Source organism: Neospora caninum, chromosome VI (genome assembly GCF_000208865.1).
Source record: "Neospora caninum Liverpool complete genome, chromosome VI".
In the NCBI taxonomy this organism is placed as follows: domain Eukaryota; phylum Apicomplexa; class Conoidasida; order Eucoccidiorida; family Sarcocystidae; genus Neospora; species Neospora caninum.
Window position 1 is genome coordinate 114253 of NC_018392.1, and position 20131 is coordinate 134383.

Consider the following 20131-nt stretch of genomic DNA (forward strand, 5'->3'; position numbering starts at 1 on the left):
GTTCAAAAGCGTTTCCCGGCCGGTGTGTAGTCTCGATCTCACTAGCCCGCGGCCTTTACTTTGTTTTTCTCCGGCAACAGCCGGAACAGCCCCTCAGAGCCCGATTTTACATCCGGTCCCAATGTGATAAGGGCATTGTCTCTGTTTCGCGCTCGGCCAAGCTGCAAAGAGGAAGCGCGCGCTGAATGCCTACACAGCCCTCTTCAACGATACACACAACGAGACAGACGTATAAGCACAGAGGCACAGAAATACAAACATAGTCACATACACATATACATACATGCATACATGCATACCATATATATATATATATATATATATATATATATATATATAACGTATTTGAGGGGGCAGATGGGGAGAGGAAGATTTCTTGAAGCAGGACATGGCGAGGCTACGGAGTTACGGTGGCGTTCGTCTTGCTCTCCATCGTCTGCTGCTCTCCTGTGTCGCTTACGGCGAAGACAGTTGTGAATCCGTAGCGGTCCTTGGTGGCCGTGAAGGAGAGGTCGGTTTCGCCGGCAGCTGCCAGGGAGAAAGAGAACTTTCCTTCTTCGTCGCTCTCTGTACGCTCGACGGCGCCTGTAGAGTCGCGTCGAAAGAGAACGGATGCCCCAGGGACGGCACGGACCGTCGCGTGCGGATCCGAAGACGCTGTATGCTCTCCCGAAGAGACAACTCGACTGGTGATCGTCATCTTCGCCAGCTAAAGGAAAGACACACTCCACATGCCTCCAACACGGATATATACATTCACTGACATATATATAGATATATGGTTTAGGGAGTTTTACGCATGCAGAGGTATAATGCTTGAGACATAAACAAGCGCGTGGCGTACACCTGTGCAAATAACCAGATAATCCTATATATGTGTATGTAGTCATGTAGATCCAAGATGATACGTAAGTACATATATATATATATATTGTAGAAATATACAATTCGTGAAACACCTGTCTATATAAATAACCGTGTATATGTATGGACGGAAGCAAAGTGGACAGAGAGAGAGGCAGCCTTACTTTGAATTCAGGAAGGATGACAGCGCTCTGAACATCCGCTTCTGTCATGTCGAAAGTGTGTTCTTCCGGACTGAAGACAACTTGTCTCTCATCTCGATCTCCTTCCGCGTCTTCCTTTCCCTTTTCTCCCTCGCCTTCGTCAGCCTCCACGCCTGGAAGGGCCGACAGAGGCCGAACCAGGTAAGTGCATGCGGGCACTGCTGGGAAAGCAAAGTTTCCCTCCTTCCGCGAATCCGCCACGGCAAAACAAGATGGAGAAGAGGAAGGCGAGTGCAGCTGACGTCTGACGAATGCGGAGAGCGCCGGCGGGAGAGGAGGGAGTCCGCAGTTAAGGGACAAATCGCAAGCGGCTTTCGGCCGAAGCTCCACAACCACGGGCCGAGGCAACGGGCGCCCTGAAAAGAAAGGCGACACGAAGCCGACTTCATAAAACAAAAACACTTGCCACGCGTCTACTCCACACATCCACCTTCCACTGCCACAGACGCAGAGACTCATATATACGCATTCTTAAAATGCATATATACATCTACACACACATATACATATACATACATATACATACATATGTATGTATATATATATATATATATATGTATGTATACATATTTATATACATATACATGCAGGTGTATGTGAGTGTCTCAGTTTGTGTCTCTGGAAATGTGATTTTCCAGAACAACTCTCTCGCAGCCGCTTCAGGTGTGCGTTTTACCTCGCGGATCGACGACACGTCCCTCGAGGCGGTACCCCGTCAGACGGAAGACGATCTCACGCGGACCTGTCTCCGTTGTCTTTTTCTGTGGGGAGTCGAGGACGCGCGCTTGGCCCTTCTGGTCTACAGAGATGCGGAGTTTCCCGCCGTTTTCGAAGCGCGCTGCACTGGCTGCAGGCGAGACTCCGGGGAACGAGACGACGAGGGAGAAGGTTCCAGGGAGGACAGGGGAGAAGGCGAAGTTGCCGCCCTCTTCAGTCTGCACTGTTGATACACCCGAGGCCTGCGAGGCCGAGTGCAAAGCGACAGAGAGGTTGGCGGGGCCTTTCTCGCTCCCAGCCGCGACGACTTTTCCGGAGACGCGGAATCCTAAAGCATGTCCAGAAGCACCCACAGATCGAAGGTTCTCAAATCGAAAAAAAAGGAGAAGGAGAAACGCAGAAAAGCAAAGAGAGGGTCTGTTTTGCTGACGTGTGTGTGTGTGTGTGGGTCGTGCACTGTACAGACAGACGCACGCACCGGTGGACGCTCCACAGCCAAAACACTCTATGAAAATCCCGGGAGAGAGAGATACTCAGGCGACAGGTAAAGAGCGCGACAGTCACACACCGGACCGCAGACGGGACAACGCTGCCGCCCCCAACACCAAAACGGGACGGTCGACACGCGTTCATAAACCTACTTGGCAAGTCGTAACTGTGCAGACCTACATATCTACACCTATATCCACATACCTCTATTTGTACATGTGTACATCTGTGTCTCTTTGGTTGAACCTATATATGTATATATGTATAGATCGTTTTGTAGGTATATATCTAGATGCAAACAAGCATATATATATATATATATATATATAGTTATTAGCTATATCTAAAGAGGTCTATGACGGCAAACATGCGAGTGTACATGCACGAACCTGTGAAAAGGAAATTCATGTCTTGGTGACAATTTCCGTCTGCGACGCGGAAAGAAGGCGGCGAGAATGACCAGCCTGGCGGTCCAGAGACGTGCAGGGAGAAAGGCTTTTTCTGTCTCCCGTGACGTTGCGGAAGAGCCGAATCGAGGCGAATCAGATAGTAACCGGTTGGAGAACAGTGCTGAAAATGCAAAATGCAAAGCTTACATGTAGATCGATGTATCTATCCTAGCTAGGAGCAGAAAGAGATATCCAGTCGCTGAGAGACTGATATATTGACACATATATAAATATCTATATATCTATACATAGGGAGACTGGGAGATGGAGAGAAAACACAGAGAGCGACAGAAAAGAAGAGACGTGGAGAGAGAGAGAGGGAGACGTGGCAACGGAGACCAGCCTCTCGTCTTCTTCCTCTCGCTCTTCTCGCTTTTGGTGTTTCTTTTCTCGGTACGAGCTCCTTGGTGTAGCACTCCGGGAAGAGCTGCCATCGCATAAAAAACAGCGAGACGCTTCCCTCTCTGTCTTGTCGCTTTCGCCTCTTTCTGCACATACAGATTTACTTGCACGGTTACATATATATATATATATATATATATATATATACATACCGGTATTCGAGTGTACACACATACAAGTAGACATGCGCGCATATATATATATATATATGTGTAGGTGTGTGTACAGGTATGAATGTGAATGGAAGAGATGATTTCTTTTGCCCTACCTCTGTTTCCTTCACAATTCCATCGTCTGTGACGAGAGAGACTGTGATATCGCTCAAGTCGACGTTCTCCAGAGAGACGCCTCCCCCGCCTAAAATGCGGCCTTCGCACACTTCGACGTCAACAGCCTCCTCGAAAGCGAGAGAGAAGAGCGGAGAGGAGACAGACAGAGAAAGGAGAGACAGAGAAAGGAGAGACAGAGAAAGCAGAGAGGAAAGGAGAGAAGGAAGAGAAGAGAAAGAAGAGCGAGGGGAACGGGAGAGACGCAGAGGAAGCTGAGGCGAGCCTGCGCTTCTGCGTTTCTCCTGTCTAGGCATTCTCATCGTGCTGGTTTTCGCAGACACGAAGACAAGACATCCGCGGGCCTCACCGGCCCCCAGGAAGCGAGACACGAAAGAGGGAAATGCGGGGCGTGTGAAAGAAGAGCAAACGGGCACCCGGACGAGAAGGATGAAGGGGAGACTCGAGGGAGGAAGAAGAGAAACGAAAACGCGGAAGGGGGGAAGGACCACCGGCGACTTTGAGGCAGCGCCGCTGGAGAGTGTGCCGCGAGAGACGTGGGGGGAAGCGGCAGAAGGAGAGATGAGACGGAAAGCCTGTTTGGCGAGGGGAAGTGGAACACGGTTTTTCTCGTGGGGACTTGAGGTGTCCAGGCCTTTATCTTAACTTCTCGTGGCCTCTGCGCGGCACGAAAAATCGCGACCGTTCACCGTAGAGCGCTCTCAGAGCCGCATTTTCCCCGCAGAAGAAGCCGCGTCCCTTCTTCAGGTGTAATTACACCTCAACACATAGAACTCGGAGCGGGGCCCTCGGTTTTTGCCCCTCGCGTTCGGGGACTGCGACTCTCTTTCTTTCGCGTTTCTCGCGCTTTTTCGTCCTCGGAGGGAAAGCACAGGGCGAGGCGAAGAAGCGCGGACGAAGAGACAGGACGCAGGCGAAGCAAAGGCGAAGCGTTTTGTCTCCCTCCTTGAGAAACACGTGAGGTGACAGGAAAGCAGATTCCTCGCAAAAATTCTCTGCTCGTGTCAAAATTAACGGGCCTCTTCCGAAATGTGTGCTTTTTCGCCTTCTTCGCGCCCCAGCCTCTGCGCTGAGTTCTGGAATGTGTCCCTTTCGTCGCCGTCTTTGCGCAGGGTCGGCAGAGGGAAGCGCATGCACGCAAACAACTCAAAAACACTCGGAAAACGGAGTCCTCGAGGAAAGGTTGACAGAGACGTTTTTTGGAGTTTTCAACGCGCTATGGGTTATGGAAAGAGAAAAGCGAGGGAGACAGGGGATTCCGAGAGGGGAGAGCAGGTACAGAAGTTCCCGCTGTTTCTCGCGACTCTCCTGTCTCTGCTTGCACTCCGAGGACGCTTGTTTTTCTGTTTGCGGAGCCCCGACTGTTTCCAGAATTCTCCTCCGAAGGCGCTTTCCCTCGAGGCCTACATGCGGCCGAAAACGCGCCTTCTGTCATGAATGTCGAGAGGAAAAAAAGAAACCTCAAGAAGAGACACACTGTCAGGACAGAAGACAGAAATATGAAGAAGACCTACGGAGAAAGAGAGTCATACAACCCTGCAACATGAAATACACACTTGAAATGCCCTCACACATCTACACCGATGGATACTCACCAATTCTTGTAGGCATATGCATATATATATATATATATATGTTTCCAGGCATATATATACTTACGTATATATGTATAGCTAACCATATATGCGTCGGTATACGTGTGTCTTCATGTTCTTCTATCATCTGTTTGTATATTGCAAGCCTATTAGAGAAGAGAGGCAATTGAGAGACACAATTTCACAGCTGAGGAAGCGCTTCGACAGCACGCGATTGGAGAGCTCGTGAGCGTAGAGATAGAAGAAGAGAACCGCGCGAAAAACAGATAGGAGATAGAGGCGGAAGAGAAGGAACCGGAAGTTAGTATAACGAAAGGAAAAACCTCCCCTCTCACATGCGCCGGTGAAAGCGTAACCGCGAAGGAGGAGAGAACGGGAGACAGAGAGAATCCGGCTAGCGACACACGAATCTGCTCCATACATCGAGGAAGACAGCGGGTGTTGAGAAGAGATACGGGCGTTTTCCATCTGTCAACGAGTTTCTCTTCACGGAAGCGACATGACGCCTTCCGGGTTCATCTGTCATCCTGGGCAGAACTGAACGCGTTTTTCGTGAAGTGAGGAAGAAAGTGTCGCTCGACCTTCGGGTCTTGCATTTGTCTTCTTCGTCACACGTGCGGAAGAAACCGAACCACCGTCTGTGCTTTACGCTGTTTCGAGAGAGATGCCCTAACTTTTCCTTTTCCCTGAGGACCGTGCGCGTCCGAGAGAAAGAGAAGCGAGGAAGAAAAACAAAAAGAGAGTCAGCGACAAGGCAAGGAGCCGGAATTCGCGAGAAAAACACGAAAGGAGGGAGTGAATGGTTTTTCGGAGAAAAAGAGTTTCCTGTGGCGAACTCGACATTTCATCCGTCTGCGTTTCTTTCAGCAAAGACGCGAAGAGACTCCCGCGCGATCAGTCGCGATAAAAACAGAAGCAAACGGAGAGAAATCTGCTGAGAGGCTCGCCCCCTGTACGCCGAAAAAGTGCGGGAAGCCGTGCAGCGAGGTGTACACACACCACAAGTTCAGTCGAGGCTAGAGCGGTCACACCGTTGAGATGGACCCAGAAGTATACCTTTTGAAAGCTCAGATGTTCCCCTTTTCCGAGAAAACAAAGACACACACGCGGTTCCATGCTCGTCTTTGCTCTCGTCTTTCCCTTTCCCCGCACTGCTTTGCTTCTTTCTCCTTCATAAGAACTCAAACGAGAAGACAACCTTCCTTTGCTGTCTCTCTCCACACATTCGCCCCTGTCTCTTCGCTTCCCCACTGAGTGTCTTGCTCCGCTTCTCCTCGCTTTCCTTGCGTTTGCCTTCCCTCTTTACATCGCAATAACGCGCGAGAGCTTTTGAATCCGGTTGAGGAGCAAGTCGCCCTACAGAGAAGAAAGAAGACCGTACAGAAAGACTCGCCATGCGCGTTTTGTTTTCTCTGCTCCTTCGCCCTTTTCGGCCTCTCTCCGTCGAATCTGTCGACAAGAGAAGAAAAACTCCTCGTCTCCCCCCTTTCGCCTCTCACTCCTTCCCCTCCCGCTCCACACAAAGGCGCGGACGCGCGCGCGAGTGTAAGAGCACACCTTGCAGGCGCGAAGAGCAACACGCGGACGACAAAGGCCAAGCGGAAGAGAACACCTCTCTCTTCTAACACAACGACCATCCGAGCCAAGAGCCTTCTCTGACAGATGTGAACTCCGACTTTGAAAGGCACAGGAAACGCTCCAGGACGGGCGGAATTGCAAAGAGACAAGGCCCCAAGTTGGCTTCGCCACGCGCGCCAGGCGCGCTCCCTACAGACAGCGTTTCGCAGTTTTCGAGAAGCGTTTACCTGTTTCAGGATCCTCAAGTACGAGCGGCTTCTCTCGTCCGGACGGTTCGATTCGATAACCGCATTGACGCGGTCAATGCGACAGCTCAGCTTTCCAGAGGAGATGAAGCTGCTGACTTCTCTGAAAAAAGCACGACCAGCGCCAAGCAGACGAGACAGACAAGAAATGGGACGGGCCCATACACCAGAAAGAGAAAAAAGAAGAAGAGAGAGAGAGAAAAAGGCGAAACAGAGCGAGAGAAAGAGGCAGAGGGAGAGAAAGAGACACAGCGAGAGAAAGAGACAGAGAAAAAAGAGAGAAAGAGAGGGAGAAAGAAAGAGACAGAGAGAGAAGAAGACTTTGATCTCGCCATGGAAAGATTCCACTTTCGACGAGAGGCACAGTTCACCTCTTCTCCGGGCCCTCCTGCTTTCCCTTGCTCCCGGCAAGAAGAGGCGCACGGCGACGACAGCAGAAAAATCTTTCTCCACTTCAGGCTCTTCCCCTCTTTTCACAGAGTCTCTCACTGCGTCGTCCGCTTCTCTCTTTCTTGCGATGTTCCTCTCAATCTCCGTTGCTCTTCTCTTTTCTGGCTTACGCCTCGATGAACGAAGGAGAGACACCGAATGCAGTCGCCATGTTGTCGATCGTCACAGATTTGTACGGCTCGAGAAACTGCGCGTACGCCCGCAGGCGAATTGCACGGATAAAGTAGAGGTAGTGCCGACCCAAGTACAAGTCGCATTTCACGCGTCTCGCAATCGGGCCTGAAAAAACCAGAAAATGTGAAAAAACGACTTCTCTGGCGTGCCCACAAATCGCGTCTCTCGACAGATACACCTTCCCTTTCTCGCGCCGTCTCCTCTGAATAGCAGAAATACATCGATACATATCTATTCGTACCTGTTTGTCCGTCAGCTGAATCCTTATCTGTGTTGTCACTAAAAATCCTGATCCATGTTGATCTTTCTCTTTTTGCAGGTAGCTTTCCCTCTTTCGTGGCATCTCTCTTTTATATGTTTCTCGGTGCATCGCGCCGCTGCTCCCTCTTTTCTCAAAAGCGATGGTGTGCTCAACTCTCGGAAAGAAATGAGACGACTGACGATAAAAGACAATCGAGGGACATCCACATGTGTGCTCCGGGCTTTCTTCTTACAGAGGAGAGACATGAATTCGCGGTATCGGCCGTAGAAGAAGCCGCGCAAAAAGTTCTTCAGCTCCTCGTCGGCGCCTTCAAGAACGGGTGGTGCAGTGAGGAGCTGTTCCCGCAGCGCGCGCCTGTCTTCCGTGAGGAGGGCGAGAAGAACGGCGTAAAAGATGAACTTTTCAAAAGAGAAAAGCGAACACGTCGGGAAGGTGGCCAGCACACCGAGGAACAGTTGCGCCGCTGAAGAGGCAAAAGCGGCAAAAGCGGAAGCGACGAACTGTGGAAGGCGAGAAACGTGCGGATGTCTCCGAGATGACCACATCCGGAGAGACAATCCAGACACCTCGACCGCGCTGTCTCGAGGAAAAGAGAAGAAAATGGAAGCAAAGAAAAACCACACAGAAAAGGAGACCACAGAGACGCAAAAGAGACAGAGATCTGCAGAGAATAGAGACAAAAACAGAGAGAGAGAGAGATAGCGAGAGAAAGATATGACAAGAAGGAGAGCGACGGAGAGAAACAGAAATGGAGCGAGAACGCGAAAGAGTCGGAAGAACAGATCTTTTGCCACGAACCTTCTTTGAACTGGCGGCAGGTGACGAGGTGTAAGCCCTTGTAGACTTTCATTTTGTTTCTCCTTTCCCAGTCGCCTCCCTTTTCCAGTTCTCTGACAAAAACACAGACGGAGATAAAGACGAGAAGATCGAAAAAGAGTGACAGGAGGGAAAGCAAGGTGAGATTTATGCGCAGAGGCGAGAGGAAGGACACAACGAAGAGGGGCAAAACGAGAGAAAAACGGGAGACACAGGCGAGAGAGAACAGAAAAGTGAAAATGAGAGAAAGAGAGGACAGAGGTAAGAAGGGAAAGAAGCGAAAGCACAGAAGTGAAGGTGATAAGAGAACACGTCTTTCAGAGTATTTGGCTGTTTGTGGCCACGAGAGGAAGAGAGATCGCGTTCTCACTGGAAAGTCCCGGCGTCCACAATCTTTTTTTCAGCTGCTCGGCATTTTCGCCCCTTTCGCTCTGTCTTACTCTTCAGCGCGAGCGAGGTACTTTTTGACGAGCTCCTGGTCGGAGAAAATGAAACCGAGACGAATGAGGGTGAGGGTGATGTCGATCTTTCCACCGGTCCCGACGGTCTTCTGATACGCCACGTCGTACGCCTTCACTGCTTGCTTCTGAAAAAGAGAGAAAGAGAAAGTGGAAACGATCGAAAGAAGCACACCGAGAAAACAAGAGCGAAAGGAGACAGAAAAAAAGCGAAAGGACGAGAAAAAGGGCCGGAGCAGAGAAATGCGTGGGGAGACGCACAGAGACGTTTTCCCGCTGTTCTTCTCCGTATTCTCTCTTTGCTCGCGTGCCTGTTTGCGAGTTTCGCGGTCCTTTTAGCGATTCTCTCTTTCCTCTTTTCTCCATTCTCCTCGAGCGCCTCCTTACGAGGTCTCCGATGCGGCAGTAGAAATTCGCGCGGCTCAGAAGAGCATCTCGGACTTCCACGTCTCCGTACTTCTCCTTCGCCTCCTCGAGACGTGCATCGATCGCCTCCAGTTCTTCCTTGTGCTTCATTTCCATCGACTGCAAAGAGAGAATGGCGAGAAGGGCAGAAAGACGGAAAGCAGCCGAGACAGAGACAGTGAGAGAGAAAGAGAAAGAGGAGAAAGAGCGAGGAAGGAGAGACAAGGGGGATTGAACCGGGAAAACAGGACAAAAACACAGACAGACTGACATCGAAACTGCGTCGCTGCTGAACGCTTCAAAAAAAAATTGCGTCACGTGCTTTTTGTCGCTCTCGCCTCTCGCTAGGTGTTAGTCAGAGCTCATCAGAAAAGATTATTTCCAGAGTTTCTCCCCCGTCACGAAAAAGAGAGAAAGAGATGCCGAACGCTCCCCGTTCTTCCTTTGAAATTTCGAAAAAGACCCGTCTCCGCCTCGACTTCCGCGTCGAGAAGCAGAATGGCCCACGAGAGGGAAGAGGCGCGAGAGAGCAGAATAGTCGACTTTTTAACAGCGCAAGAAAGCGAAAGAAAGAAAACCGCTTTTCCAGGCGGTTCAGAGCGCACCTGAGCAAGGGTTTGATCCACAGGCCAGCGGAACTCCTCGCAGACTTGCTGGTACAGAGGGAGCATGTCTGTACACACGAAATTCCCGAAAAGCATCTCAGACACCCTGTCTTTCTTTAGAGCACGTGAGGGAAACGAGAAGAGACAGAGAAGCAGAGAGGAGAGGAAGAGAAAGAGAAGAAGAGAGGATAGGAAAAGAAAGAGAAGAAGAGAGAGAGCAAGAACAAGAGAGAGAAGAGGAGAGAGAAAGAGAAGAGAACGACAACAAGGGAGAGTAAGGGAAGAAGAGAAAGAACGAGAACAAGGGAGAGTAAGAGAAGAAGAGAGAGTAAAAGAAGAAGAGAGAGTAAGAGAAGAAGAGAGAAAAGAGATAGCAAGACTGACCATTCTTCTTTATGAGCTCAAGGAGGCGCTCCTTGGTGTTTGCGTGAAGTCCAGTTTCCTCCGGGAGACGCAACTCATGGCTGAAAAAAACATTTTGTTTTCACATCAGCAGATGAATAGAAAAATCAAAGTGTTCTTTATAGATATGTACCCATACACTTATACATATGTATACATATATGCATATGCTGATGTTGGAGGGTCAATAAAGGCTTTATGCTTGCATATATTCATATATATATATATATTATATCTATATACATACGTGGATATATAGATTATATCTGGATTTTCGATGGGTATGGGACACTCGTGCTTCGCTATTCTTGCTCGCAGATGGTGTTTGCATGCGCGTGGAGAGTGCATCTTCGTCAGTCGTCACCCTTCCAAGACCCGAGGAAGCACAGGAGGCCCGAAACAAGAAAAGCACCTGATGTCTGCTCGAGAAGCAAAAGCGAAGAAATGGGAAAAGAGAGAGTGAATAGTGGGGGCTCGAAAGAAGATGGTCTGAGAGATATGAAATGACAAAGAAAAGCAAGAACGGAGAGGAAACGAAACAGGAGAGGCATGCGGCAAGCGAAAGGCAAAAGGCAGCAGAATAAGGAAGACAGACAAGATTCCTTCTGAAAGGACGTACATCAGCTGGGCAACCTCGCAGACGGGAATTGTTTCCTGAGCGACCGCCATCTCGGCTGTGACTCTGCGAAAAGTTCAAAGACGGAAACGCAGAGAAAAGCGACGACACAGATGGGAAAAGGCGCGAGGGCGACTCAGGAGAAAGAGACAGACGAAAGCGCGGGGTTCCACCACGGAGAATTCGAGGGAGACTCGCAAGGAAGGAAGGACGAGCGCGGAGCTTGACAAAAGACACTCGGAGACAGCAGAAGGAAAGAGGGAGACAGGACAGAAAAAAAGCAAGAGAAAGAAGAGAGAGCAAGAAAATGGCCACGAGAGAGGACCACTGAGAGAAGGGGAAAAAACTGGAGAGAAACCGGAAAGAAACGGGCGGCACGGCCAAGCGAGGAAAGAGACACAGAAATCGCGAGCACGAGGGAAAAGGAGCAATGTGGAGAAGAACGGGGAAAATACGATTGGGCAGAAACCACGAAAGGAAGAGACAACGCAGAATTCGCCTCTGCTCCTCTCTCTTCGGGTCATTAGCCCGTTGTTGATCCTCTTGCCTACATACTCAGATTCTACGAGACGACTCCATAATACAAATGCGTGTATACACGGATATGTAGACAGATCGAGAGATTCTGGCACAGAGAGCAATGCACACACATTTATACATGGACGTATATGCATATGGATATTGTGAATTCAAGCGTTTACAAATACACGTCTGGAAATAGGCATGTATCTGTTCCCAGAGAGTTACACGTGACGGGAGCGGCTGTAGGCGCATGCTTCGCTTTTTCTTACGTCTCTGCTTCCTTGAGAGGTTCGGCTGTCTTTCCAGCTTCTCCATTTGTCGCGGGTGGCGCTGAAGGCGTCCCGGCGCCTTTCTGCTCGGGTGCTGGCCCCATAGTGTGGAACACACGCGGAGACAAACCAGGAGAGAGAGCGAGGATAGGTTAGAGAACAGACCGGGAGAGGGAGACGCGAGGAAAGGCGATGCGTTGCACGGGGTGAGGTCTTTGGAAGACGTGGACGACTTGCGTCGGTCTTTTTGGTCGCCTGCAATACCGCCCGTGACCAGCCCTACCTAGGGAGAGACACGTGAGGGGAAAGAAAGCTTTTTTGCCCCTCGAACCACGCTGCAGGCTTTTCGAGCACCGCTCGCGGAGAGGGAAGAGAGAACAGGGGATAGAAAAGAAACAACGAAAAAGACAAACGAGAAGAAAGAAGAAAGAACGGCTCGCCGCGTCGGGAGCTCACACACCCCCTAGCGCGTGAAGACAGAGGCGAGACGGGAGGTCCAAGGAAGAAGAGAGGCCAAAGCACAACCGCACCCCTATATCTCGTGGAGAGAAGTGCGGGAAAGTACAAAGAGAAAGGCAAACAACTGGACGGGTTTTTCTTTTATTCTGCGGACGCTGGAGCGATTTCGCTCTCGGACAGCGAGCGACCCGACACCCGCGGGCGGTGTACGTACACCCGAAAGTCTAGGTTCCGCGGACGAAGAAACGACACGCGCGCTCGGTGCACAAAAGCTGTGTGCGGACCGAGCAAACGCGACACCTGGCGAGGTGAGGTTCAGCTTGCATCGAGGGAAACGGAGAGAAAGAATTTTCGGCGAAAAGTTCGGCGGTATAGACAGGGCCAGCAACAGCGAGGCGGGCGCGGCGAGTGACAACATAGAGGCGAGAAGGAACTGCATGCGCACAGCTGGCGGCGATTTTTCGGCAGAGTTCCGTGCGCGAGGAAAGCGCCTCTGCGCTGAGTGTCTCTGCCGAGCGCTTCTTTCTCTGTTGACAGAGCGGGGACGGCCTGTGGAAACCTATTTTTCGGAGGAAGATTGGAGAAGGCCGAGAAGAGAAACGAACTGAAAGGGAGGACCACACCTTGCTCCATATACACGCATATATATGTGGGGGGCTGCCGCCCTGTTCCTGTCTCTCTCGGATGTTTTCGAATCTTTCCTGTCAACGTTTTCGCCACTGACCCTCGACGTCTGGCGCTCTTCCCACCAAAACGACTTGCGCTTCCTCCCTTCTCAGTTTTGTTTCTGTTTTCCCTCTCGTCCGTTGTCTCTCCCTCCAGCTCGCAGCCTCCACGGCGTTTTGGACCAGCAAGAAGCGGAGAAAGATTAACCTTGTCAATGCCGCCCGTCTTGTTTCCATTTTTCACTCTCTTTCCATTCCAGTGTTCACTCTCTCTCTACTCCAGTCGTCACTCTCATTCTAGACCAACGGAACGTGCCTTGCTCTCCCTCACTCTCTCTCCTTAAGTTGTCTCGGCCTTCCTTTCGTCTCTCCTCTCGCATCACTCGGTACACTCCATCTCTTTCGTCCTACCCTCCCTTCTCTCTTTTTCCTTCCTTCTCCTTTCCCGTTCTCCTTTCGCTTTCCTGTCTCGTGTTTTCCTTGCACTTTGGAAGATCCCAACGGAGTGCCGAGAGGCGAAGACTTCGACGTCGTTGTCTCTACTTTTCTCTGGCGCCTCTCTTCCGTCGGCTGTCGCTTCCTGTTCCTCCCCTGCCGGTCTCGATCTCACTCTCTTTTCTCAGGTGTCTGTACACTCGGAATTATCCTGCTGCGTTTCTGCTTATTCGCTCTCGGCGGCTTTGGGAGATCTGTGCGTCAAGCCTCTCGGGGTGGGGGAAGGGGCCCTTCGGAGAGCGGGCGCGTTGCCGCCGGTCCTCACCGCGTCTACAGCACAAGGCGAAAACTGAGAACGTCTCCGCCCGTATTTGCTTCTCCTCTTTCGCCATGGATAGTTTCTTCTCGCAGCCCGTTCCAGGGCCTGGAGCGAGTCAACAACACGACTCTTTTTCCTCTTCCCACGCATCCGCCTTGGGACAGGGAAACGCTGCTGGCCTCGGCGCAAGCGACGCTGCTGTCGCCGGGCCTTCCGGCCGCGGTCGTGGAGCCCAACTCGCGGGCCCTACGCATGCGGGGCCGGGGGTCGAAGCCGAGGACGGCCGGGGGGTGTCGAAGGAAGAGGCTCCCCAGGGAGGTCTGAGCGCACAGTTCTCTGGGAAGGGCGATTATTTTTCTTCCCTTCTCTCGAAGCGCGAAGGCGAGCAAGCCGGACGCTTCGAAAGAGACACTTTCGGCGCTGTCTCCGGCGGGCAAGCGCCCGCCTCGGCCTCGGGGCTCCTGACCACGGCCTTCCCGGGGGCTGCGTTCCCCTCTGGTGGGGCCTTCATGGGCCTCACGGGGACAGGGGCTGTCGGCTCCATGGCCTACGAGCCGAGCATCGTCGTCAAAGAAGTGTCGCCCAGTAAAGTCCAGTTTCTCTTGGAAAACTGCGACGTCTCGATCGCAAATGCTCTCAGACGCGTCATGGTAGGCGCAAAAAAGAAGACACCCGCGAGAAAAGAGCCGCGCTCTGTCTAGGCGAACCGACAGTCCGAGAGCAGAGACGGGGCGGGGGGTTAGGCGACGGAGTTTCGACAGAAGGATATATATTTTTGGGGTATAGCGCAACTCAGTGCAAAGGCGTTGCTGCGAATCGGGCAAAAATGGCGGGAATAAGCCCCGCGAGAGAGAAAGACAACGCATTTCTTCGAGCGATTGCCATGCGTGCGTTTCGCTGACAGATTGCCGAAGTTCCCACCCTCGCCATCGATCTAGTCACCGTCTACGAGAACACCAGCGTGTTGCACGACGAGTACATCTCCCACAGGTCAGAAATTCTCGTACAGTGTTGAGTACTCTTTCTTCTGGCGTTTCGTCTCTCTATCATCGCAGATTCGCTCCGTCGCGCGCCGCTTTTCGTCCCACCTTTTGTGAACATCCCGATACGACATATCCAGTTGCGTGCATGCCCGCCTATACATACAGATAGATGCATTTGAAGATGGAGCAAAGAAAGTTTCATGCATTGCTGTGTTTGCCTCAGCGCATTCGTCGCTCTCTGCCCCGTTGTGTGTGGCGCATCTCGTCTTTGCTTGGCTGGTCTGCCGGCTTTCCTCCAGGCTGGGACTGCTTCCTATCGACAGCACTCGGGTGGCGGAGTTCGTCAACCGCGAGGTAGGGCGAAACCCTCGGACGCATTTCTTTCGTTGATGTCTTTTCACTTTTTCTCTGTTTTGCACCCTGGCTCGTGCTCTTCTGTCTGCTCCTTCCCCGTCCCTTTTTTTTCTCCTCTGCCACATCAGCTGCCTCTTTCGCACTTCCTTGTGACTTTTCTTTGTATGCTTTTCTCTCTCCTTCCTCTTCTTCTCCATCCTCTTCTTCCCGTTTTTTTCATGTTTTTTTCTCTGTTCCGTCCTTTCTCGCTCTCCTTTAGGACTGCGACTGCGCCGACCACTGCCCTCGCTGCAGCGTCCAGTACGCCTTGGACGTGGTTTGCCAAAACGATTCCTTGCTCGTCACCCACCGGGACATCGTCGCGGATAATGCAGGCCGCGGAACAGCCCTTGCTCCTGGCGGCGGATTTCTCGACCTGAGCTGTCCCATGCCTGTTCCGCTCCCGCGCGAAATGCAACAAAAAGAGATGGTACGAGCACCGACGGTAACACGACTGTTTTGTTGCAAATGCAAAGTCCTTGCGTGAGATATAGCCTCGGAACGTGCACTTTCGCATTACGTTTCGACGAAGCGGCGTGGATCGTGCTCCACGCGTCTGAATCAACACACATGTGTGTCGAAATCGCGAAGACAGAGACGTTTGAGTCCCTCTGAGATCGAAACTGACTCCAGTTAGGCGACATACGTTGTGAGGGCTGCGTCTTCTGAGAACGCCCAGAGGTTCTGAGTCGGAGAAGAAACTCAGCGAGAGATATCAAGACAGCGAGGACAACACGCACAAACTGAGATAAAAAAGCTGCATCTCCTAGGCACACCCAGACATCTACAGACACCCAACGCAAACATACATCCATTTACGCATATGTATATATATACATATATCGTATATGTCATATATATATCTTATATATATATGGCTATTAGAGGCTGTTGCGTTTTGGCGATGAGCGAGGTCGCCGTTGCCAAGGAATTTTTGACATGTGAGATTTCGTGTCTTTTTTCAGGACGGCATTCCCATTGTCAAGCTGCGGAGGAACCAAAGTGTGAACATGCGAATGACTGCGATCAAGGTGAGAACGCGCATGTGGCGTGTGAGTGTGCAGTCGATTCTGGAGCAGAAAGAGACAGTTCGCCCTGGTTTCTGCCTCCGTTTTTTGGCCACAAAATTGGTCTTAGAAACGATTGAACTCTGTCGCGCACCTGGTGCTGCACCATGCCCGGTTGAGCAGTGCCCCGCGTGGCATTTCTTGTGCGTTTCTCTCTGCTGGGTCTTTTTTCGGGTGGAAATGTGGGAAGAACCAGTTGGGGAAAAGGAGATGGTTTTTCCCCAACTGGTTCTTCGCCCGCGACCGCCCCCCGCGGCGGCGCCTCGCGCTGTCTCGCTTCTTCTTCTCCTCTGTCACTGATCTTCCGAGCTTCTTTTTTTTTTCAGGGGATGGGGAAACTGCATGCAAAGTGGTCACCCGTGGCCACGGCGTCGTACAAGTTCGAACCTGAGATCTCCTTCGAAGAAGACCAGCTCGCGCGGGCGCCAGCGGAAGTAAAGAGGCAAATGTAAGGAGGCGCTGCTTTTGCGAAGGCAAGGAAGACAGAGAGTGGGAGAGAGAATAGAGAAGAGAAAAAGATCAGAACAGAAAGAAGAGAACGAGAAGAAACAGCCGAGGAGAAAGTCGAGGAGTAAACGAGGAGGGAGCGGATGCCGCCCAGCCTTGCTGAGGGCGGTGGCGGAAGAACGACGGCTGAGAAAACCACGGGAAGAGAGCCAGGTCTGAGATGCGTTTTCTGTGACAGACTGAATTGTTGTTGGGTTTTCCGTTTTCTCAGAGCCGCCTCTTGCCCCCGGGACGTCTTCGCCTTCATCGATGACACTGCGACTGGAGGTGAGAAAGTGGAGACCTTTGCTCGCGGCTGTCTCTTCTTGAAGGGTTCTCTGTCGCTTCCCAGTTTTCCTGCGCCGAGTGTGTCTGCTTCGCGGCTTTCTTCCGGCCTGCTCTCCTGATCTCTTGTGTTGCGTCTCACTCTCGCTTCACGGGTTCTCTGCTTTCTTCCTCAGGCAATGGAATGCTTCGCGTCGAGAACAAAATTAACTGCATGTAAGTGCGCAGGTCTGTTCGAATGGTGCCTCAATATCCATCGGCTCGAAGCAACTCACAGACACTCGTCTTCACACACACAACACGCAGATCTCTACATATCTATATCTATATCTATATATATACTTCATATGTATGCGTCTTTACATATAGTTGTAGATAGATCTATATATCCCTACATATACATATATATGCATATATACATATATTTATGTATACTTATGTATGGATACATGTACGTGCATATGAAGGCTCTGATTCCGCGGGGTGTTCCAGGGAGATTTAATGCGGAGCCGTTTCGCTTTCCTCTCTTTTTTCCTCAGCTACTGCGACCAGTGCAAGATCAAGGCGCAGGATCTCGGCTATCGAAAGCTCGTTCGCGTGGAGCCCAACGAGCGGAAGTTTTACTTCACTGTGGAGGTGCGTGTTGTGGCCAACAAGGCGCAGGTTTTCGGCGCCTCTTCGCGGTGGCAAAAAGCCCGGGCAAACACCGCAGTCGCAGATTCCACTGAGAAGAGAGACCCGTGCCACGCACACGACAAGGAGATTCTCTAGAGAACGAAACAGACTCTTCAGTCGATCCGAAAAGAGCTAAATACACCTATATAGACAGATATATATATATATAGATAGATAGATAGATAGATAGATAGATAGATAGATAGATAGATAGATAGATAGATAGATGTATCTGTATGTGACTAGGTATGCATGCACGTGCACATGACTGTCAGGTTTTCGGGCGTGAGCGGGGGGATCTGACGTTTTTCGTCGTTTGCACTGCGCGTTTTTCTCAAAGGGGAGTGTTTTCGCTCGATGCATGTTTCTCTTTTCGCCTCCGGTACGCATCGCTCCGTGCTGCTTCGTGCCCACGGCCGCTGTGCGTGTGTGTCCTTCCTCGTTCCCTTCTCTCTTCAGTCGACGGGTGTGATGCCTGCTGAGCAGATTGTGGAGATGGCTTTCGACATTCTGCTGAACAAAGTGACTGAATTAGACGGTCTCGTCGCGCAGGCGAGCACGCGAGCGACTGGGCACTTGCGGTCTTCGCCGGGGGCGCCTGGACTGGGGAACGCCGAGTCGGCGGGCGAGACGGGCGGCGACAGAGCCGGCGCGGCTGCGCCAGGAGGCGTGGTCCGACTTGACTTGGACTAAAAATGGCGAAGAGAGAGGAAAGGGACAAGGCAACGCGCGCCGGGAAGAGCGCCGAGGAAAAGACGCCTCTGAAGGACACCGGTCAAAGACGTAACTAGGGGACGAAGAACTTGGAGAGAGGCACACGAGCGTCTGCCTTTTGCTTGAAAACCAACACTTATCGGGTTCTTTTTCTCGTGGTTTAGCGTTGAGATCGAGACAGGCAAAACGAGAACGAGGAGAGACACAGAGGAGTCGGAGCGAAGGAGAGACGCGCGTAACGCGAGAGTGGGCGGCGTGCTTCTCGGTTCGAAGAATCGGGTCCTCCAAGAGGTTCAACGAAAGGCACTTTTCGTTTTCGTTTGGGGTTGCAAGGGGATGTTTTCAAGTTTTTGCCGAGAGCTGGATCCAGGCGACAGCTGCCGAAAAAGAGACAAACTTCCCAGTGGAGGGGCAACCGCACGGACGCCACGATTTGCTCCGTTTTCAGTGCTCTCCTCGGCAACCTCGCGGATTCCTAAAGCCGTGCTTCCAGCAATATATCGCGCCTACATATTTATGTATATGTATATATGCACAGGTGTCTGCGGGTTCGTATACGCTTGTGTACATGTGAATATGCATTTATCCATGGATATAGAGGTCCGGAGCCTATATCACACGCGCGTTATCTTGTGAGACATGCCCTGTATGGAGCAAGCGCAAGGTTGCGTTCAGCGCCCTTTTTCTCCACTAGAAAAAACGTTTCACGGGGGAAAGAGTCCCTTTTTCATGAACTGCCAGCAGGTGTGCATGGAGACTACCCGTGCGTCTCTCTTGAAGCTTTTCTTTGAGATCTCGCGTTCTCACCACGGTCCGTTTCTCCGTCCGTGTCGCTCTTCCTGGCTCTTTATCTCCTGTGTATTCGTGCCTCGCCTCTCCTCTCCGTTCGTGTTCTTTTCGGGTTCTCCGCTTTTCTTTGCAATTCGCGCTGTACCCACCAGCGGTGTCGCTCCTCGCCTGTCTCTGACCTCCCGAGCAGCGATTTAGAGACGTCCGTCGCCACCACAAAGCTTGCTTTTTAGACAGAAAACAGTTGACGACCGTGTTGTTGGATTCGTATTTGTACAAATCGCCTTTTTTCTCCTGTTCTCGCGGGAATCCCCCAAAAGCGGCGGCGCCAGACCGTGCGGCTCAAATGGGGCTTTCTCGGGCTAACACAAATCGTCGAGGGGCGCCTCGGCAAGTCTTTGCACCACCGCGAAGGCCAGGGAAACGAACAACAGGATTTACCGGATCCCAGAGCAACGCGAGTTGCTCCACGATACACACACACAGGCGCCATGTTCTGCGTCTTGTCACATCTGTTACTCGCCTGTTCCGTGAACACACCGATGAGTAGATAGACGTATCTGTACAGACGTGTTCGACATATAGATATGCAAATATGTAGATGAATCTGTGAGGCGTTTACCTCCCACTTCCGCCGTTTTGGACTCGCAATGATCGTTTGCTGCGGCGGCAGGAAGTTTTTGATTCCGTGCGAATCCGCGCTCTCTGTGCCGCGAGAAAAGGACACTCCCGCCCGCTTTTTCGTCGAGCGAAATGCGGTGTCTCCATGGCGATCTGCCGTGTCTCTGTTGCGAAATCCCGTGGGGTTTCTCCGTTTCCGTCGTGTAACCGAAACCTCCTGCCTCCTCTCGCCGAGTTCGCGCGTTCGCATCCGGTTTTTCACAGAGAAAAACGTTTCCAGTTCCGCCCTTGTCTCCGATTCGCGTCTCTAGTGTGTGCGTGTCTCGCGAGACTCCGTCCCTCGCGTGCGGTCGCGGTTCTAGATCGGTGTTTCCTCGGCTCTTTTGCAACGGTTCCGCGCAGAAAGAAGCCTTTTTCCAGACGGTCTTTCTG

The 20131-nt window shown here is 51.6% G+C and overlaps 2 protein-coding genes across 2 annotated transcripts; one reads left to right on the forward strand and one right to left on the reverse strand.

Annotated features, from left to right (window-relative positions):
• Positions 1–6308: 6308 nt before the first annotated feature.
• NCLIV_015550 (putative 26S proteasome non-ATPase regulatory subunit) lies at positions 6309–11912 on the reverse strand (the record flags this gene model as incomplete). Its single annotated transcript, XM_003881747.1, has 11 exons — positions 6309–6362; positions 6812–6932; positions 7390–7545; positions 7959–8178; positions 8514–8605; positions 8972–9117; positions 9377–9514; positions 10000–10067; positions 10384–10463; positions 11021–11083; positions 11809–11912. 11 exons carry the CDS (start codon positions 11910–11912, stop codon positions 6309–6311), a joined length of 1242 nt encoding a protein of 413 aa, XP_003881796.1.
• Positions 11913–13757: 1845 nt separating this feature from the next.
• On the forward strand, positions 13758–18268 carry NCLIV_015560 (hypothetical protein; the record flags this gene model as incomplete). Its single annotated transcript, XM_003881748.1, has 10 exons — positions 13758–14336; positions 14591–14676; positions 14969–15023; positions 15283–15492; positions 16028–16093; positions 16456–16577; positions 16848–16903; positions 17077–17116; positions 17440–17536; positions 18035–18268. 10 exons carry the CDS (start codon positions 13758–13760, stop codon positions 18266–18268), a joined length of 1545 nt encoding a protein of 514 aa, XP_003881797.1.
• Between the last annotated feature and the right edge of the window lie 1863 nt (positions 18269–20131).